The 21,260-nt window shown below is 45.9% G+C and overlaps 1 protein-coding gene across 5 annotated transcripts; it reads left to right on the top strand.

The window, feature by feature from the left end:
- The first annotated feature begins 9,218 nt into the window (after window positions 1-9,218).
- On the top strand, window positions 9,219-20,950 carry BLOC1S6 (biogenesis of lysosomal organelles complex 1 subunit 6). 5 transcript variants are annotated; one of them, XR_012895752.1, is made up of 8 exons: window positions 9,428-9,581; window positions 9,695-9,768; window positions 10,307-10,451; window positions 11,715-11,802; window positions 13,380-13,463; window positions 15,657-15,743; window positions 16,462-16,661; window positions 20,632-20,950. XR_012895752.1 is itself a non-coding variant. In XM_075897163.1 (7 exons), exons 2-7 carry the CDS (start codon window positions 9,705-9,707, stop codon window positions 16,579-16,581), a joined length of 588 nt encoding a protein of 195 aa, XP_075753278.1. In that variant the 5' UTR covers window positions 9,219-9,325; window positions 9,695-9,704; the 3' UTR covers window positions 16,582-20,950. The 5 variants fall into 5 exon arrangements, 4 of the variants coding, with proteins under 4 accessions (XP_075753278.1, XP_075753279.1, XP_075753277.1 ...); XM_075897163.1 differs by lacking the exon at window positions 9,428-9,581 and adding an exon at window positions 9,219-9,325 and having other exon boundaries at window positions 16,462-20,950; XM_075897164.1 differs by lacking the exon at window positions 9,428-9,581 and adding an exon at window positions 9,289-9,421 and having other exon boundaries at window positions 16,462-20,950.
- The last annotated feature ends 310 nt before the right edge of the window (window positions 20,951-21,260 follow it).

Genomic DNA, 21,260 nt, shown 5'->3' with positions numbered 1-21,260 from the left:
GTTTTGTTGACCAATTGTTCTGAACTTTGACGTAGTTTGGCTCTTTGGTTTGAAAACGTTGCCGACCCCTGTGTTAGATCATAGTATACATGTAATAGGTCTATTCAGGTCCTTATAAATTTGCTTAGAGCTGACAAGCCCAAATGGAGACAGGCACAAGTTACAAGTTTCATAGCTCCATGTATTGTCTGAGCTGGAATTCAAGATTATGGCACGCTGCTTTCTTCTTTCTCACTTTGCTTCTGTTTTTTGGATCAAAGCTGCTTCATGTGGAATTGTGCCCTGTGCCAAACGTTCCCCTCCAGTCTGAATGGGATTTTTCACACTCCTCCCAACTTTTCACATTAATGATAAACTGCTTCATACAATATTTTACATATAGCATGGTACGTAAGGTTTACATATCCTACCATAAGAGTCATACACATATCAATCCATAAAATTTGTGATGGCTTTACCCAGCGGGATCACCCTTCATGATAATATAATAATTAATCCTTCCCAAAAGATACAAAGGAGCCAGAGGCAGGACTCTTCCATTCACTAGAATCTGATCAGGACGGAGTGGTTTCAAATAACATATTCAAAGCCAATAACTGATTGATTAGATTGATGAGGCCACACTCATCTCACTCCTAAAAGGTTCTCTGCCTGCTCCTGAAAAGTGTTGTATAAAATGCATCGCACAATAGTCATGCTTTGAAAGATTTGAAAAATGAGGCTATTTGAATATTACATAAAATAGAGAGTGTGGCAGGAACTGCTAATAGCTTTCAAACCACAAGAAACTTTGTAAATACACCAACCGTATTATGATAATGAAAATTACACTGAAAACTTTTAAATCTCTAATTTGCAATTCATCAGTTTCTCAAAAGTGTATGCAGTGTTAAGTGCCTGAGGGAGAGATTTTCCTGTTCATTGCCAGTGATTTTCTCACACTCAATTAGATCAGTGTTTTGCAAATTTTGTTATAAGATTGATTTCTTACATATGGGGTGAAAAAACAAGCCTCTCTTGATGTTAATTGGAAGACTCTCCTGCCATGGATATTTCATTTGTACTGGGTGAAAAGGCTGAATGGAGCATTTTAATTTCTTATACAGTTATTTGAATGTAGTATTCAGCAAAAGCAGAACTGTCTATTGAATAGTCACAGTTCTGGATATTTCCTAATTGGGAGGTGACTTTAATGAAAAGTAGGGGATTGCTCCCCCTGCTTGCTACACTTGCCAATCCCTCATCCCCAGAGCACCTGGAAGAGGAAAGGGAGGAGGCCACAGGGCTCTGGCCCTGCTCTGGAGCACCAGGGACAGGGAAAGGGGAAGGCTATGAAGCTCCTGCCCCTCTTCCCCAGCACCAGGGAGGAAGGAAGTTGTTCAGCTCCAGCCTCCCCCCACCACCAGAGAGGAGGGAGGCCACACAGCTCCGGCTCCCCTGAGCAGCGGGTAGGGGGAGGCTGTGCAGCTCTACCCCCCAAGAGAACCAGGGAGGGGGGAGGCCACGTGGCTCTGTCCTCCCCCGAGCACCAGGGATGGGGGAGGTTGTGTGGCTCCCTCCCCACCTAATGGAGTGACTGGAGAAGCCGCGTGGCTCCCATCCTGCCCCCCCAGACTATCAGGGAAGCCGTGTGGCTACTGCCCCACCCCCTGGAGCACGAGGGAGGGTTGGAGGAGACTGGGTGGCTGAGGGCCAACACAGGGGCTGCAGAATGCAGAGTGATGCATGCCATTATTCTATTGTCCCGCAGAAAAAGTTCCTTTATATATATAGAAAGAGAGAGCGAGAAACAATCCCTGAAGTGGGACAGCTGGCAAGACTGTTTTAATTTGTGCATGGCTGCCATGGTCCCTATGGACCTTGTGGCAGCTGGAGAATAGGCAGTTGGAGCACATGAAATCCAGGACACACTCATCTCTAGAATACTCAAGGAGCTGATAGAGGACGTATCTGAGCCTTTAGCTATCATCTTTGAAAAATCATGGAAGATGGGAGAGATTCTTGAAGATTGGAAAGGGGCAAACATAGTGCCCAGCTATAAAAAAGTAAAATAAGAACCCAGGAAACTACAGACCAGTCAACTTCTGTGCCAGGAAAGATAATGGGACCAAGTAATTAAGGAATTCATCTGCAAACACCTGGAAGATAACAGGCTGATAGGTAATAGCCATCATGGATTTGTAAAAAACAAATCATGTCAAACCAATCTGATAACTTTCTTTGATAGGATGAGTCTTGTGGATAAGGGAGAAGTTGTGGACATGGCATACCTAGACTTTAGTAAGGCGTTTGATATGGTCTCGCATGATCTTCTTATCAATAAGTTAGACAAATACAACTTAGATGTGGCTACTATCAGGTGGGTGCATAACTGGCTAGATAACTGTTGTCAGAGAGTAGTTATTAACGGTTCACAATCCTGCTGGAAGGGCATAACAGGTAGGGTTCTGCAGGGGTCTGTTTTGGGACCAGTTCTGTTCAATATCTTCATCAACTATTTAGATATTGGCATAGAGAATACACTTATTACATTTGCAGATGATAGATAACTGGGAGGGGTTGCAAGTGCTTTGGAGGATAGGGTCGTAATTCAAAATGATCTGGACAAACTGGAGAACTGGTCTGAGGAAAATAGGATGAAGTTTAGTAAGGACAAATGCAAAGTACTCCACTTAGGAAGGAACAATCTGATTCACACATACAGAATGGGAAGTGACTGTCTAGGAAGGAATACTGCAGAAAGCGATCTAAAGGTCATAGTGAACCACAAGCTACATAGGAGTCAACAGTGTGATGCTGTTGCAAAAGTAATTATGATTCTGGGATGCTTTAACAGGAATGTTGTGAGCGAGACACAAGAAGTCATTCTTCTGCTCTACTCTGCGCTGATCAGGCCTCAAATGGAGTATTGTGTCCAGTTCTGGGTGCCACATTTCAAGAAAGATGTAGAGAAATTGGAGAGGGTCCAGAGGAGAGCAATAAGAATGATTAAAGGTCTAGAGCAGGGCCAGACTAAGGGGCGGGTAAGCCGGGCAGCTGCCCAGGGTGCCAACCAATAGCTGCCATCAGGCGCCGCACACCCGGCTCCTGGTGGGCTGCAGTTGCTGCCCGGGGTGGGGGCCGCGTTAATCCATGAAGTGCCCTTTTCCCCACTGCCGCGGGGCCCTGCGTGACCAGGCGTGGCCCACCCAGGTGGCCCCGGGCTGCGTGCCAGTGGCGGTGGCTGGGCAAGGAATGCGCTGTGCGCCCACCCGCGCGCCCCTGGGGGCGGGCCCTCACATGCGCCATGCACCTGGTGCGGTGCCACCCGCCCGGGGCGCAGGACACCAAAATGGCTCAGGCCGGCCCTGGTCTAGAGAACATGACCTATGAAGGAAGACTGAAAGAATTGGGCTTGTTTAGTTTAGAAAGAAGATTGAGAGGGGACATGATAGCGTTTTTCAGGTATCTAAAAGGGTGTCACAAGGAGGAGGGAGAAAAATTGTTCTCCTTGGCCTCTGAAGATAGGACAAGAAGCAATGGGCTTAAACTTCAGCAAGGGAGGTTTAGGCTGGACATTAGGAAAAACTTCCTAACTGTCAGGGTGGTTAAATTGCTTTGGGAATAAATTGCCTAGGGAGGTTATAGAATCTCCATCTCTGGAGATAATTAAGAGCAGGTTAGATAGACATCTCTCAGGGATGGTCTAGACGGTACAGAATCCTACTGTGAGGGCAGGGAACTGGACTTGATGACTTTTCAAGGTGCCTTCTAGTTATAGTGTTCTATGATTCATCCCACTCCTGAAAGGGGCTCTGCCTGCTCCTGCCACTGTAAAATTTAGCTCCTCAAAACCCCTGCTTAGTGTTACCTAATTGTGTAAGTGCCTACATTCTTTACATGCCTAAGTTTCCACTAATAAAGACTTTTAGGACAGCTCAAAGGCTGTGGCTAGGCATGTACACAGCCATCTCAGTCCAGATGCCTAGCTTACTCCTACACCCCAGTAGCATTCCCAAATGAAGCATTGCCCCACCTATCTAATGCAGCACCTGATTCAATAAGGCATTCTCAGAGACTGACTAACAGATCAGGGAATATGTAAAATTCCCCTAGTCAGGCTTGCTTATCGGGGTGAGAGGTGGGGAAGGGGACAGCTACGTCAGGGCCCGGCAATTCAAAAGTGCTTGGGGCTCCTGGCAGAATGGCATCTTTAATTTGCCTCCAGAGCCTCATGCAGCACACTCCAGGCAGCGCGAAGGGCTGGCATGCTCCAGGTGGCACTGACACTGAGGGCTGTCTTGAGGAGGCTAACTCCAGCCCGTGCCTTCTACGTGAGACTTTGTCCCTTCCAGGGGCACAAAGCAACCACCCTCCTCCTCTGCCTTGTCCAGGGGTCCAGAAGACTGTTGGCCTCACTGGCCCTGGTGGTAGTACCAGCAAGTGTGCTTCCCATTATACCTCTCAGCCCAAGGATTTAACCAGTCCAGGACTGGGTTCAAGTCTCTATTTTGCCTAATGTGCCTTCATTAGTTATCCTTGATATGAAGATGACGTCTGCCAGGGAAAAGGTCATTGTTGAGACTTGAGATGGCTCAGGAGTCTAATCTGTACTCTACAGTTTTTTCCAGGCATATGATCTTTAACTTTATGTACCCTCCTCTTCTCAAAAAAGTTATATTTGAAATGTTTTTACTGTTGTACTTTGATTTGTTTGATTTTGAAGGATTATAAATAGCTGATTATTTAAAACTACTTTTAAATCGTACTTCCAGATACAGAGATATTTTTTCATTGCTTTAATTAACTTTAAATAAATTATAATAATGCATTGCAAATGGTTTTATGAGTCATAATTGCATTTAACACAGAAAATCCTTTAAAAAATGCTGAAATAATTGATATAGTTTTGCAGAAGCACACAGGGAATGTTAAATTTCAACCACCTACACACAATACCCCCCAAATACTCACAAATCTGTATCCCAACACCACCAGCTCCTGCCCATTGAGCTAACATCAAAATATGAACAGTAGGCATCCCTGACAGCATTCCTACAGGTATTTGTATTATTTATCAGAGCCTTGCTGGCTATTCAAACTTATGAGCAAGTCTCCACACCTCAGCCTCCCACCCATTGATAAGGTTTTTCCCTTTTGTGCTCATAAATATTATGCAAAACACAACGTGCAGTTATAATGGCTGGAACATTTTTTCTGTTGTTTCCAAATGATTCCATAAACAGAGCTATCTGTCTTTCAGATGGTCAAATGACTTGACTACCCTCCTGCAGCTACTCAGATGATAGGTACAATGTTTCTTCTTTTTGTCCAAGACACTGGTATATGGTTTCATTAACCAGAACATCAGAGGATAAGACAAGTCTCCCAGTATAACTGTAACAAACTCAATACCATTAATGTCTATAGTATTCCTGCAGGCAAAGAGTCCCTTTTGCATTAGTTTAAATAGTATTGCGTTCTGAAAGTTCCTAGAATTATGGACCTTCCCCAACCACCCTGCATGTGTCTGTAAACCTGCCATGGTGGTCAACCCATCCTTGGAGCACAATGGATTAATAACCCTTTGGCTACATCTATACTGCACTCTCTTGTGGAAGAAAATATGCAAATGAGGCGAAGTGGTGAATATCGCCACACCTCATGTGCATACTTAATGAGCTGCCATTTTTGTGCCAGGGGCTTTTGCGCAAAAAGAAGCCGTCTACACAGCTCCTTTTTGTGCAAAAACCCCCCTCTTGCACAAGAGCTATTCTGCTTGAAAAAAAGTGGCAGAAAGGCTCTTGCACAAGAGGGGGATTTGTGCAAAATGGAGCTGTGTAGACGGCTCCTTTTTGCACAAAAATGGCTCATTAAGTACGCAAGTGAGGCACGGTGATATTCACTGCTTTGCCTCATTTGCATATTTTCTTGTGCAAGAGAGCGCAGTATAGATGTAGCCTGTTTATAAATTAGATGCCCTAGATGTATGTACGGGGAAAATGATAGGCACTTAGGGTCCATCAGTTGTCTCAGTACAGTTCGGGAACCTGTTATACTAAATCCGTGGTCCCCAACCCGGTGCCCGTGGGCGCCATGGTGCCCGCCGGGCTCTTTACATGCGCCCGTGGAGCAATCTGGGCTGGCAGGTGCCAGCCCCGGGCGCATGGCCGGTCCCGGCCCCGGCCCTGGGGGTGCCGCGCGTGCCCTTGCCGACTCCGGCCTTGGCCCCGCCCCCGGGGGCACCGCGCGTGCCCTGGCCCCGGCCTTGGCCCCGTGGCGCTTATGGGGGGGGGAGGGCGCGCCGGCCCCGGGCGCGCGGCACTTGCCGGGGGGCGCCGGCCCCGGGCGCGTGGCTAAGGGGGGGCCCCGGCCCCAGCCCCGGGCGCGTGGCTATGGGGGGGGCCCCGGCCCCGTGGCTATGGGGGGGGCCCCGGCCCCGGGCATGCGGCTGGGGGGTCCGCCCCCGGGCGGGCAAGTGTCCCCGCCCCCTGGCGCCCGGCGGGCGAACGGCCACGCCCGCTGGCGCCCGCCAACCTGAAAAGGTTGGGGACCACTGTACTAAATGAACTGAATGGGACCTTTTTTGGGGGATAAGGGAAAACACCACTTTTACTGAAAAAATATATCAATACTGCATCATATGCATATAATCAGGGCTCGCCGAACCGCTTCAAAAGAGTGCTTGCTTTTTGACTCCCCAAGGCTGCCCTATAGGGTTGCCAGATACTTTCACAAAAATCTTGAACATGGCAGGAAAAAAATTGGTTGAGGAAAAAAAAAAAATACTGCACTTTTAAATTCCCCCGCTTCGCCCGTCAGACATGGCAGGGGAAAAATGTCCCCACCGGCCTTCGGTCAGAGAAAAACAGAAAATACCGGACATTTTCTTGTGCAGAAAGCCTGCATTGTAGACATAGCCCTTGTGTTTATATGATGCAAATAGTAAAAGGAACATGCATTCTGTGGAAACACAGTTAGTTCAATTTATACCTGATGTGCATCAAAAACTTTTGATTAGTAGCTGCCCCTCCCATATATCCATGGCCTAAGTCTCCTTTTAGCCCTTGGGCCAACCACAAATTTGATCATCTGTTCCTTATTTCTTTAATCCAAATTCCATAATTTTTACCTGACATGGCACTTTTCTGATATTACTTTTTTGAACAAATAGATTTGCTTTCAACAAATAATAATCTCAAAATTAGTTTGCATTTGTTTTGGTAATTACAAATAAACATTTTGGGAGAACCTGTATCAGTATAACTTTTAGATATACTGACCTAACCAGTCTGTGTCGACAGTGCTAATAGGGCTTCTCCTGCTGATATGGCTACCACTCCCTCAGGAGGTGGATTAACATGGGGTAGTAGCATCTTCATTAAAGCACTACAGCACTGTAACTGTAGCACTGTACCTGAAGTCTAGCCATACTCAGATTCTAGCTCCTGAGCCACAAGTGGCTCTTCACTAGTCTGTTGGTGCTTTTTGCAGTACATATTAAAACACTCTGGCTATGTCTAGACTACATCCCTTTTTCGTAAAAGGGATGTAAATTAGACGTATCACAATTGCTAATGAAGCGGGGATTTAAATCTCCCACGCTTCATTAGCATAATAATGGCTGCCGCTTTTTTTCGGCACGGAGCTTTGCCGGAGAAAAGCGCCAGTCTAGACGCTGATCTTTCGGAAAATAAAGCCTTTTCCAAAAGATCCCTCATCCCTCTTGCAATAAGGGATAAGAGATCTTTCGGAAAAGGCTTTATTTTCCGAAAGATCAGCGTCTAGACTGGCGCTTTTCTCCGGCAAAGCTCCGTGCCGAAAAAAAAGCGGCAGCCATTTTTATGCTAATGAAGCGTGGGAGATTTAAATCCCCGTTTCATTAGCAATTGCGATACGTCTAATTTACATCCTTTTTTCGTAAAGGGGATGTAGTCTAGATGTAGCTTCTGTGATTTAATTATTAACCAGTCTGAGTTATTAAGCAATCAATATGCTTTTATTATGTTATTAACCAATGAAGTTACCAATTTATACTAAATTAGTAATTTGGATCCTGTGAGAATTATATATATATAAACCAAGATATTTCCCATCATTCACACTAATGTGGCTCTGCTAGGTGACCATTGATAGCTAATTTGGCTCTTGAACCGCTGTCTGAATATCCACTGTTATAGAAACTTTCACCATTTACTAAGAATATAAACAAAGGGTTCTGAAGACTATCTCTATCCCTATTGCACTCTGTTTCTATTTCTCTGTGGTAGCTTCACTTCTTTGTCTGTCACATTGTTTAGCTGGGGTTATGCTTACATCATGCCTTCCCCCCAATGAAACTGGGAGACAAAGCTCTGTCTATCCCTTCATAGCCCCTCAACTCCAAGGTGCTGAGCACTTCTATCAGGGGACAGAGCCCTGCCAGTTAGAGCTGTCCTTAGGATTTATGTGGCCCTACAAAGTACTATTAAACTGATGCCCCAATGGCAGCCGGGGAGGAAAGAGGTAATTTTGAAAAATATGAGTTTATAATCTTCAGCAGCACTGATATTTTAAGGACATTTTAAAATAAGGACTGAGTATACATGTTAAATTGCTTCATTAACCCTTGACTAACTTTCAGTGTTCTGTTCATAGGCTTGCTAGAAGGCCATTTCACTTGTAAGTTAACCAGTGATAGAAATGTAGCCGTGTTAGTCTGGGGTAGTTGAAGCAAAATGCAGGACAATGTAGCACTTTAAAGACTAACAAGATGGTTTATTAGATGATGAGCTTTCGTGGGCCAGACCCACTTCCTCAGATCAACCAGTTCATCTCTGGAGGCAGACTCCGCAGGCTGCAGCCGCCACAGAACAGGGCTAGGAAGAGGTGGCTGGGTGGACAGTACCACCCAGTGGTGCCCCAAATGGTCAGGTTCTCTACTGGCTGCGTGTTCTGTGCATGGGTAAGAACAGCCCTGACCCTGAGCCCCCACTGCAAAGAACAGCAGCGCGGGGGAGGCCTGCAAGGCTCATGCACAGCAGAGGAGGGTGATGCTGGCATTTGAAAACGGGCCCTTCCCCAAGACCAGCGATCCCCTCATGGTGACAATCCATTCTCTGAAGGCGGCATCTGCGAGTAGGGACAGGCGACGCCCACGAACAGTGCTGAGCCTAGGACCACCCCACCTCCGCCTGTTGCTTAGGGCCGCGTCCTAGCAACCAACAACGTCAGGTGACAGCCTCCGTGGGAGCGGGGTCACTTCCGGCCTCGGCTCCCATCTATATCCGGGGTAGCGGACGGTCAGAGACCACCCGCTGGGCGGGGTGCTGTGGTCAGCAGGGCCCGGGGCGCAGCTGCCTCCGCGGTCCGGAACGTACCACCCCGTTCCCCCTCCTGCTACGTGCGCGTTAGGCGGCCCCAGCCCCGCTCTGCGCTCCCGAGCCGGGGCAGCGCCTCTGCGGTTCGCTTCGCCCTCCCCTCCCCCTCGGATCTAGCCGCGGAGCCGCTTCCCACGGGACACTGGTCGGGGAGGGGACTGGCGCGCGCGTCCGCCCCCTCAGCAAAATCCCGGCCGGACCAAGCGCTCTCCGGGGGTCGCGAGCCATGCGCGCTGCCGTGGGGTAGGGGCGGCGAGCGGCCGGGCGGGGAGCTTGGGTGCCCCTCCCCCCACGGGAGGGAGCAGCGGCTGCCGGGGCTCGCGCGCTCATGCCGCTGTGTCGCTCTGTGCCCTCAGCCGCAGCGCCATGGAGCAGCCCGAGGGGTTCCTGCCGGAGGCCGCCGCCCCGCGGCAGATGGACCCCGCGCTGGGTACGTGAGCCGCGGCCGCACGGAGCTCGGCTACGGCTCGTTAGCATCGTGGTGGCGCCTGTGTGGCAGGCCGAGCTTCGTGCAAACGTTGCTCTCGTCACGAGGGTGCGGGCAGGTGGGGGGGTCTCTCTGCCCGGCTCTTTCCTCGCTTTTTAAGTGGCCACGTTGCGAAGTGGAGCTACGGACGCTGCCCCCTGCCCGTAGTTGACCCGCATCCACTTCTTGTGTATGCGACTTCTGGAAAGGAAGCGCCTTCCGCGTATCTGAATTGGTTTCCCTAGTTGAGAGGGGCGCAGCGAGCACTGTTGTCAAAATCTCACCTTTCTGCCCTCTTCCCACAGGGCATGCATGGCTTTTGCAATTGAAACCTCATATAATGTCGGGAGGTGAATGGAGCATTGCTTAATTGTTGATATGCCACTTATACTCCATTGCTGAACCTCCAACTTTTATTTCAAAATAGAAAATCCATTAGTACTAGCAGATGAAGTGATGGCAATAGTTCTTAGCAGTTTATGGTTGCTGCTTCTTGTTACAGATTCCATTGAAGCCTCTCCAGATGAGGGACTCATAGAAGATTTGGCTATTGTAGATAAGAAAGCTGTGGAGCAACTAACCGAAGGATTGATTTCTTATTATTTGCCTGATCTTCAGCGATCAAAACTAGCTCTGCAAGAGCTCACGTAAGCAAACTGAAAAAAGCAACTCTATAATACATGCATTTCCTCTCCAGAATTTCTTTAGTCAAATCCCCATACTTTCCTGTAGTATGGTTTAACATAAAATAGACTTTTATGTGCTTTGAGTGCAGCACTTTGAACAGTGAGATTTGGCAGATTTTAAATAAAATTTTAAAAGAGCTGCCAGTCAGGTCTCCTGATAGGGAGAGGGCAGTCGACCTGGGGCACAGTGATTCAAAAGGGACTGGGACTCCCAGCTGCTGCTACCACAAGAGTAGTGGTGGCCATAATCCTGGGCTCTTTAAATCACCATGGCTGGCAGGGGGGTTGGTGCAATGTGCTCTGGATGAAGCTGAGGGCTGCCCAGCCGGCCAGCCCCTCTGCCTGAGGCCCTGCCCCTTTTGAGAGCAAAGAGTATCTCTTTTATCCTGCCTTCCTCCCAACCTTGTCCAAGGGCCTGGAAAATCGGTCCACCCCCATCGCTAGTCAGGTAACCTACCAGCAGTTGAAATGGAGGGCAATTTTAAATTTAAAGCACTGAAATCCATTCACCCAGTAACAGCAAAAGATACATCCGCTTTTTAAATGTGTTCCACCCTCCTGAGAGGGGGAAAGACATGACCTTGTGCTGTACAACTTTATTTGGAGAAAAACATTCAGGTTTTGGGATGTTCTATAAAACGTGTTTTCAAGAAAGACTTTAAAACATTTTTCTTGCCTGTATGAAACCCCAGACTCTAATTTCAATTAGCATATCTTTTTGTTTTGTTACTTAATTTTTAAGGGTCCCCTATGTGTTCATTATATGGCTTTGGTGTAAGACACTGTTTGGGATTTCCAGCTAATGTGGACTGATATCTTTGCAGTGCTTGGAATCTTCCAAATAGTGTACAAGAACACTTCAGCAGCAGGAGACATAGCAGTGTCCTTTATAACTGTTTAATTAGAATTCATTTAAATATCAGTTTAAAAAAAATCTGCAAAGACTCTGTTCCTAAATCTGCTTTGTTTCCTGGTTATTCCTTATCTACTATCGTGACGAAAATTACTTTGTACAAAAGAGTTAATTTAAATTTCCCCTTGGAATATTTTTTTAAAATAAAACTTACTTATGGTATTATATCTTCATTAACAATCAATATGTTAAGATTTCAATGAAGATTTCAGTATTAAAACTCAAAATTGCAAGTTCTCTTTAATCAATCCAACAGTTTATTTAATCTGATTTCTTGTGTGTGTCTTAAAGTCTTTGTATTTTTGTTTCAGACAGAATCAAATAGTATTACTAGACACGTTAGAGCAAGAAATCACAAAATTCAAAGAATGTAATTCTGTTCTTGATATCAATGCCTTGGTAAGTGTATTTTATTATAAGTTTGCCTGTGGTGTAATAATAAACTTATATCTCATACATGTATTGTTTTTCATCCTCATAGGAAAATGTTATAAATATATTACTACAGGCAGTCCCCTGGTTACGTACAAGATAGGGACTGTAGGTTTGTTCTTAAGTTTAATCTGTATGTAAGTCGGAACTGGCGTCCAGATTCAGACACTGCTGAAACTGACCGCCAGTTCTGACTTACATACAGAATCAACTTAAGAACCCCAGGCGTCCCAAGTCAGCTGCTGCTGAAACTGATCAGCAGCTGATTCCAGGAAGCCCGGGGCAGGGCAGTTTCAGCAGATCAGTTTCAGTAGAAGCTGGTCAGTTTCAGCAGAAGCTGACTTGGGGACGCCTGGGGCAGAGCAGCTGGGGTGCTGCTGGGTTGCTCCAGTAGCGCCGCTCCTCGGTGCTACTGGACCAACCCAGCAGCACCCCATCTGCTCTGCCCCAGGCGTCCTGATTCAGCCGCTGCTAAAACTGACCAGCAGTGGCTGAATCAGGACCTGGGGCAGAGCAGCTGGGGTGCTGCCGGGTTGGTCCAGTAGTGCCTAGAGCGGGCGCTGCAGGACCAATCGGCAGCGCCCCAGCTGCTCTGCCCCAGAGTCCAAAACAAAAGCCTGGTCTGCTGGGGGGGGGGGGGCGGAGCACACTAGCTGCGCCCCCTCCCCCAGCAGACCAGGGACACGGGGAGCAGAGCCGCAGCGGCAGCGGGGTGCCGCGCCTCTGAGGCTTTGCTCTGGCAAAGCCTCAGAGGCGAGGGACCCTGCCGCTGCTGCCGCTTCAGACTGGGTGCCTGTGGTCTGCTGAAGCGGCAGCAGCGGCGGTTCCCCGCGCCTCTGAGGCTTTGCTCTGGCGGTCTCCAGCAGACCAGGGGCACCAGAGCAGCTTACGAACGGGGCTTTCTCGCCCCGACCTCCGGGGCCCGAGAGCTCCGTTCATAAGTGCGGATCCGACATAAGTCAGATCCGCGTAAGTCGGGGACTGCCTGTAATAATAATTACATCAATAGGTTTGCTCTTTGTAAATTGGAAGACACACAGAACTAACATGACTCTGTTAAATGGGAAGAGGACAACGTAGAGGACTGCTTAAGTCTGTAGTATGGGTGGGTGGGTGCGCGCGCGCACTGCAATAAAAGACCTACAACATGACCACTTCTGGCCTGAATCAGCTTTTGTGGGCTTGCAGGGTTTGGGCTGTGAAGCTGTAAAAGTGCAGTGAAGACATTTGAGATTGGGCTCTGAGACTTTCCTCCTCACTGGGTCTCAGGGTCCAGATTCTAGCCCAAGCCCAAATGTCTATACTGAAGTTTTATGGCTCCCAGTTCATGACCTGTAAGCCCAAGTCATTTGACCCAGGCTCGCTGTATTCCTGTCATGGGTCTTTTATTACAGTGTAGACCAGGGGTGACCAACCCATTCTGGACAAAGAGCCAAACTAGCAGTGGATATAGTGCGAAGAGCCGGGGCAAAGTTATTGAAGGGGGGAAAAAAAAGGATTGTCCCTTTAAGAAACACATTTAAAGGTTTTTTTGGCCACATCAGGCTCCTGCTGGCCGCCACCATCTTGAAAATGCCATTTTGAATGGCCATGCTGGATGGCTCCCCTGTCCAGATGAGCACAGAAAGGTAGGGGCCATTTTCAGGGCTGCAGGGTGGCTTTGTGAGATGCACTTTTGAGGGGGAAGAGCTGCATGTGGCACACGAGTTGTGGGTTGGCCACCCCGGTGTTGACATATTCTTACTAGCTTGCAGATGAGGGATTAGTAAGCATAGGTAGTGGGTAGGTATGTTCGTATATAGTCGAGTACATGATTAACCAATGAGGCGGGCAGGCAGAACCAATACACGTAGGCTACGTCTACATTGGCCCCTTTTCCGGAAGGGGCATGTTAATTTCAGCGATCATAATAGGGAAATCCGCGGGGGATTTAAATATCCCCCGCGGCATTTAAATAAAAATGTCCGCCACTTTTTTCCGGCTTTTAGAAAAGCCGGAAAAGAGCGTCTACACTGGCCCCAATCCTCCGGAAAAAGCGCCCTTTTCCGGAGGATCTTATTCCTACTTTGAAGTAGGAATAAGATCCTCCGGAAAAGGGCGCTTTTTCCGGAGGATCAGGGCCAGTGTAGACGCTTTTTTCTGGCTTTTCTAAAAGCCGGAAAAAAGCGGCGGACATTTTTATTTAAATGCCGCGGGGGATATTTAAATCCCCCACGGATTTCCCTATTATGATCGCTGAAATTAACATGCCCCTTCCGGAAAAGGGGCCAATGTAGACGAGCCCATGGTGAATTGGCTTTTAAGCCGGCCCCTCTGCAGACAGGGCTGCTTTGTGGGATGCCAGCACAGCCTCTGTCCGCAGGAAGCTGGGGACCCCCATTAGACAGGGGTTGCTGCCACCCCACACTGTTGCTTCTGTGTCAGAGGCAGCAGTACAGAGCGGCAGGCAGGAACTGGTCTGCACTGGGAGCTGGTTTTTAAACTAGAGGTAGCAGTGCAGGATGGCAGCGGGCTCCCCAGTCATGGGGCCAGGAGCACACTGGCTGCTGCCCCCCCCCCCCCTCCCGCCCGAGACAATTGAATAGACTCATAGACTCCAAGGTCAGAAGGGACCATTATGATCATCTAGTCTGAGAATAGTTGTGTAACCTAGCATATTTTGTGCAGTTACACAACTATTCAATTAATCACTATCTAACATCCCTAGTAGTGGGTCCAACTCTAAATTTAGATGCCAAAATCAGTGCATAAAGATTTGCATATATTACAGAGCTCCAGTAACAGCCATGGGGTGCCCATAGCACTCAGGGATTCTGATTCACTCTTCTATCTTTGCTTAGGTTGCGCCAAGAGATCAGCATTTGGTCCTTTGATTTAGTTGCATATTTTTTGAGTTTCTTGGGGTGTGTCTAGACTACATGCCTCCTTCGACGGAGGCATGTAGATTAGCCAGATCGGAAGAGGGAAATGAAGCCGCGATTAAAATAATCGCGGCTTCATTTAAATTTAAATGGCTGCCCCGATCTGCAGATCAGCTGTTTGTCGGCAGATCGGGGGAGTCTGGACGCGATGCCCCGACAAAGAAGCCTTTCTTCATCGACACAGGTAAGCCTCGTGAAACCAGGTTTACCTGTGTCGATGAAGAAAGGCTTCTTTGTCGGGGCATCGCGTCCAGACTCCCCCGATCTGCCGACAAACAGCTGATCGGCAGATCGGGGCAGCCATTTAAATTTAAATGAAGCCGCGATTATTTTAATCGCGGCTTCATTTCCCTCTTCCGATCTGGCTAATCTACATGCCTCCGTCGAAGGAGGCATGTAGTCTAGACACACCCTTAGTTATAACTTGAGGGGATATTTTAACAACAAAAAAATTCAAGTATACTTCATGAATGCCATAGGTTAAGGCAAATGAATGTCTTGCAGAAATTGTATATGCAGTTGTGACATGTGAAGCCAACTTTGTTTGTAAGAAGAATTTTAGGCAAATGTAAGGTAGGCTTGAGATTAAGTGTAGAACTATGCAATGGAGATAAGCTTCAGCTGTGTTGGGATGTAAAACTGAAATCTAATGTGTACAAGTGATCCTTTCTTCTGCCTTCATTAATATTTAAATAATTATAGTAATTTGTGCCCTTTGATATATAGTAATGTTATGAAAATTTGTATTAAGATATTAAAATATTCAAGACTTGTCTCCAAACTGACTGGTCTTCGGCATATTTTTGAAGTTATTATCTTAGGGTATAGCATTCTATTCCAGGCTAACTAATATTTTGATGCACTGAATCTTACCGTTCAACTGTCTTATGTTTTTTATAGTTTTCAGAAGCTAAACACTATCACAACAAGTTAGTGAATATTAGAAAAGAGATGATGATACTCCATGAAAAGACGACAAAACTAAAAGTGAGTGGAATGAGTGTTGTTTCCTTGTGTCCGCTGTCTATTGATGTATAATTTTAATGGCATACTATTAACATACACTCAATCAGTATTTTTAATACATTAGGAACTTGAACAAGAATCTGGCCTTCTAGATCCCGCTCTTCTTTGTGTAAACTTGTTTACTCTGTTTTTTCAATTGCACTGAAACTATCCATGGCTAGTTTTAACCTTCACTTAAATGTTCTTACACTAAAACATATTTGTATATTAGCATCACTGGTGGTGATGAAGCAGATAGAAGCTAGCTTTTCTTAATGGAAGTTGAGGCTGAGAATTTCTTCTGCCTCTCCATCCTTGAATATAACACTCAAACGGGACAACTTCTGTCAGCATGGTGGGCTGCTGTATATAGCAAGTCTGACTAATTCAGGTGTTAAATTTTGTCCATCAGTCCTTGGCTAGAAACTAAGTCCTCTGTGGAGGCAATGACTTCCATAATATATACTCCTCTCGTGTACATAGTGGGATGTGGAGGAATCCAGTTAATCTCTCCCCTAGATAGATCCCCATGATATAGGACTAGGGAAAATGACAGGAAAAGAAGATTGAGGGAAGAACCCTCTCATTTAAGAGGGCCAGAGGTTTTTGGCAAGATCTCAGTCTTGTGTGCATGTGTGTTGTGTTAACTTAGGATCCTAACCCCACAGAACTTCTGAGTGATTTTTTTTTTCTGGTTCAGAAAAGAGCACTTAAACTTCAGCAGAAGAGGCAGAAAGAAGAACTAGAACGAGAACAGCAACGTGAGAAGGAACTTGAAAGAGAGAAACAGTTAACAGCAAAACCAGCTAGAAGGACATAAAAGCCTGTGCATACCTCAACTTGTCCAAATCAATTATTTTTAAACTTTCTGGACTTGTTAAGGCAGAATCTATTATACTGGTGAGCTAAAGTTGTTATTGGGAAAAGTCTCTTGTACAGTTTTTTAGAAATTCCAGAATGCTAAATAACCAGTTGGTAAATAGCCACTTTTCCATTTCAACCATTCAGGATGCCTTCCTTTCTAATGCTATGCAGTTTAATATTAATCATAACGTAAATTTAGTTTTGATATATGTAGGGGAATTTAAACATAATTTTAAGTACATATCTGTTCACTTTCATCTTTCTGATGTTTTAAATATTCACTAAGAAATAGGCTGTGTATTCTTTCAGACAAAATGTTGAATGTGACTTGTGCAGTTCTGGGAGTTCAGTTTGGATCCATGGACTTCCACAGCTCTGTACTCCTTTGAGGTTGCGTCAGTTCAGATTTGTCTAATTGTTGACGTCATTGGTCACAAGTAATAGCCTTTTATGCCAATTTCGGTATAGTGGTTCTACCTCCCCCCGATTGCTATGTAACTGAGCATGTATATTATTGATCATGTGTGAGAAGTGCAAATGTCCTTATTTTGGGATTCTTTCCTCCTCTCCTACACTTCACACGCAGAGGCTGATGGTCTCCCCAGTTCTTTAGAAACTGTTCCCTACACTATATTTGCTGAAATAAAGGGAGTATTTAACCCTTCTTCCTTGTTATCAGATCTTATCATGGTTTGAGATGATCACTTCTGACTAGTTCCTAAGCCCAAAAGGATGAATGTTAAAAACCTGTGAAATTAAGATGGGCACAACCACATGCACCATACAAGAGTGATACTACAATGAATTGCCGGCCCTTGTGCTTGGATAAGCATTTCCTTTGATAGCTAAATCAGATTACTGTAATTTGAAGTACGGATGTAAAGGACTAGTTGACTACTTGATAAGCCTGAGTTTTCTGGTAGTCGAGAAGACTGCTTGCATTCTCCCCTGCCCCTTGCTGCCTCTTTATCAGAGGCAGTAAGGGAGGAGATCAGGAGCCAGTGCTGGGGGGAGCCAGCTTAAAACCTGGTTCCCCTAGCACCATCTGTGCAGTGCTGCCCGCTCCCCACACTTGCTGCTGCCTCCATTAGAGGCAATGGGGTAGGGTCTGCTTCCATGAAGCAACCCCTGTCTGTGGCAACCCAGTTGCAGGTGGGGGCTGCTTTGCAGCAGCAGTCCCTATGTGCGTGGGGTTCCATTGGGAAGTTGGGATTCTCTTCCCCTTTCTCCTCCCTCCCTGTGCAGCAACTCTTAGCTGGGCAAGCATTCCAACTTAGTTCCAGCTCACGCTGTGTGCAGGAAACAACCCTTCTGTGGCTCTGCAATTTAAAACATAGTAGAAGCCGGGGGCAGGTTGCCCAGCTCTTACTGCCTTTTACATTTCAGAGCCGCAGCAGGGTTTGGTCCCACATCTGACCTGAGCCAAAACTGAGCTGGGCAGCTTATCTACTAATCAAATTGCCAACAGAATTTTTATCGACTCCTCAATTACATAAATACTTGCATTTTAGCATCCCTAAATTGACAGTACTAGTTAGAGGGAGATGATGAAATCAAGTCAGTTATTGTTTAACAGATCTTAATTTGTTCAAAATTTGTAGATTTCATTGCTCTCTCTGTAACTGACACTGATATAAATTTTCAGGAAAAATTCCTGCGGTGTTATATTGTTTCGTGCAGTTGACCCAATTTTAACTCTTAGATTTAATTGAGAGACTCTGTTTCACATGGTTAAACATTTTCACCAGTGCTGATGAGAGTTAATACTGAAAAACTGTATCCCAGATGCTCTTAAGCAAATATGGGGTAGGGTTTAATTACAAATTTTCTGAATGTGTAACTGCTTTCTTACAGAATTGGTAAAAGCCTCTTGTTTAATGTATATTTAACTGTATAGATAAGCTTTTAACTATTTCATTTCTGCCGTCTGATAAAGTAGTTATTTTACATCTGTACCTTTTAAAATAAATATTAGTAAAATAAATGTTGTCACCTGAGCTGATATATTTATCAGGAAGATAAACTTTGTATAAACTATAACAATGACTGGCAAGACATTTAAAGGGATATCAACTTTGAAATATAATTGGTTTTTAAAACATAATTAAAACTAATTTCAAGTACTACAGTAAAACTCCATTAATCCGGCATCCAATGCTCCGGGACTCCTGATGGTCGGGCACCAGCAGGAACCCGGAAGTGCTGGGGCAGCTGGACAGGCTTCCCCCATTTAGCTGCTGCTGAAACTGACCAGCAGCTGAAGCGGGGAAGCCGGGAGCAGATCATCTGGGGTCCTGCCAGGTTGGTCTCGTAGCGCTGCCTCTCGGGGCTGCGGGACCAACCCGGCAGGACCCCAGCTGCTCTGCCCCGGGCTTCCTGGAATGAGCCGCTGATCTGTTTCAGCAGCGGGTGACTTGGGGACCCCTGGGGCAGAGCAGCTGGGGTGCTGCCGGGTTGGTCCCGCAGCGCCGAGGGGCGACACTATGGAACCAACCCGGCAGCACCCCAGCTGCTTTGCCCCAGGCATCTGGATTCAGCTGCTGCTGAAACTGACCAGCAGCGTCAGTTTCACCAGCAGGCTGAATCTGGACGCCAGGGGCAGAGCAGCTGGGGTCCTGCCGAGTTGGTCCCGCAGCGCCGTCCTATGGCGCTGCGGGACCAACCGGGCAGTACCCCAGCTGCTCTGTCCCAGGCGTCCCCAAGAGCAGCTGGAGTGCTGCTGGGTTGGTGCCGTAGCGCTGCCCCTTGGCGCTGCGGGACCAACCTGCTAGCACCCCAGCTGCTCTATTGCAGGCATCCCCGATTCAGCTGCTGCTGAAACTGACCAGCAGTGGCTGAATCAGGGACGCCTGGGGCAGAGCCGGACTATCGTAAGGGGGGGCTATGTGGGGTCTTGGGTGGCATCCCCTCGCACCCCACTCCAGACCCCTCATAGCCCCCCTTCTGATAGTCCGGCATATCTGATAATCCGGCACCCCCTGGGTCCTAAAGGTGCCAGATTATCGGAAGTTTACTGTATATACACTTGGCCTGATTCCTCAATATTTATGATGCTACAACCAAATTTTCCTATCTTTTTAAATGGTTTTCCTTTCTCTTGTTGAAATAGGGAAATAGCAAAACTATATGTAAAGTGCCATCCAATTCATAGTGTAAACGGAGGAGGTGAGGGGAGAATACAGCAACTGAAAAATTAGTTATCTAAGTAGATATTTGTAGCAATAATAAATTTTTAAAAATCAAGCAGGTGTGTTTATTCTTTTTTTAATTTACTTTTTATCCTGTAGCAAAATTGTTGACCTATGTTTTAGGTTTTTGAAATGCATTTCTAAAAAAAAAAGAATGCTAAAATCTATTTTTGGAACATTGTATAAATTAAGTTTAAAATTAACTTTTCTTTATCTGTATTGCACAATTAGATTTTGAAAATATATTTTAACTATTTTTATAGTAGAATACTAGATGTCAGTCAGACCAAATCAAAATTCACTTGCATTGCTAAATTTTATTTTGTTCTAGCAAAGGGAGACAAAAATGTCAGGCTGTGGCAGCTTTCTAATAGTTACAGATTAAAAATGTTTAAACAGTCCTTATTATGCAGAGTATAGATATTCAAACACTGAAATTAATGAATAGGCGGCTTACATGGTTCATCATTTTGGATTAATTTGTCATCTGTTGAAAGTTGACAAAGTTTTATTGAAGAACCTTAAAGCAGCTGCAAAAAAGGGGGGAGGGAGGAGAATAGCAAATAAGCAACTGAGACTTTATTTTTAAAAAAGAACCCTGATACAGTGGGGGATTTTGGCAAGTGTGAAATTTGATATAACTTGGGTTATATCAAATTTAAAAAAATATATAAGATACTAGTTAGAGCTGTAACTAAGATTCTGTAGAGCAGAGAACTAAGTGGCATCCGCACAGGGAATGTAATATTTTGCCCAGACTTCCAGGAAGTCTCTCGATTAATGAACAGGGTTTTCTTTCTCAAATTGTCTTGTTGCAGTTAAGTCAAACCAATGTGACATGGAGAGGAAATATTGAACCCAACCGTTTTTTCTAGAGTTCAGCCTCGCAAAACTCTACTTGTCTGGAGAGAGAGACTGTGTTTTTTTAATAGGCAAGTAAAATTCAATTTTTTTTCCATTATCCAAATGGTAAGAGTGTGTGTGCTGGGGTGTCTTTTACCCAGATTACTACAGTACTTAACTACCTCACAGGTGTGTTGTGAGGATGAACATTTGTGAAGCACTTTGTCTAACCACAAAGTTGTACTGACTTAAGTATTGTTTTCCAAGTCATTAAAACTCCCTATTGTGAATGCAGTTATACTGATTGCTTATTTATATTGATAGTGTGCTTTGGTAAAAATCTGTATCAACAAACACCTTTTTCTTGGTTATAAATATGTTCCTGCTGGAGGAATGCAACCAATTTAGCAATCTTTTAAGAAACAAATACAGTTAAATTTTTGCTACTTGCGAGTGTACAAAGCTTGATTTTTATTACAGGCAGTCCCCGACTTACGTGGATCCGACTTACGTCGGATCCCTAGATACGAACGGGGTGAGGCAACTCCCGCACATGCGCAGCAGCATTCCCGGGGCTCGCTCACCTGGGTCCTAGGATCCTCCT

This window comes from Pelodiscus sinensis, chromosome 14 (assembly GCF_049634645.1).
Source record: "Pelodiscus sinensis isolate JC-2024 chromosome 14, ASM4963464v1, whole genome shotgun sequence".
Classification (NCBI taxonomy): Eukaryota; Metazoa; Chordata; order Testudines; family Trionychidae; genus Pelodiscus; species Pelodiscus sinensis.
Note: the sequence above shows the minus strand (reverse complement) of the source record. Positions and strands in the feature narration are given on the sequence as shown.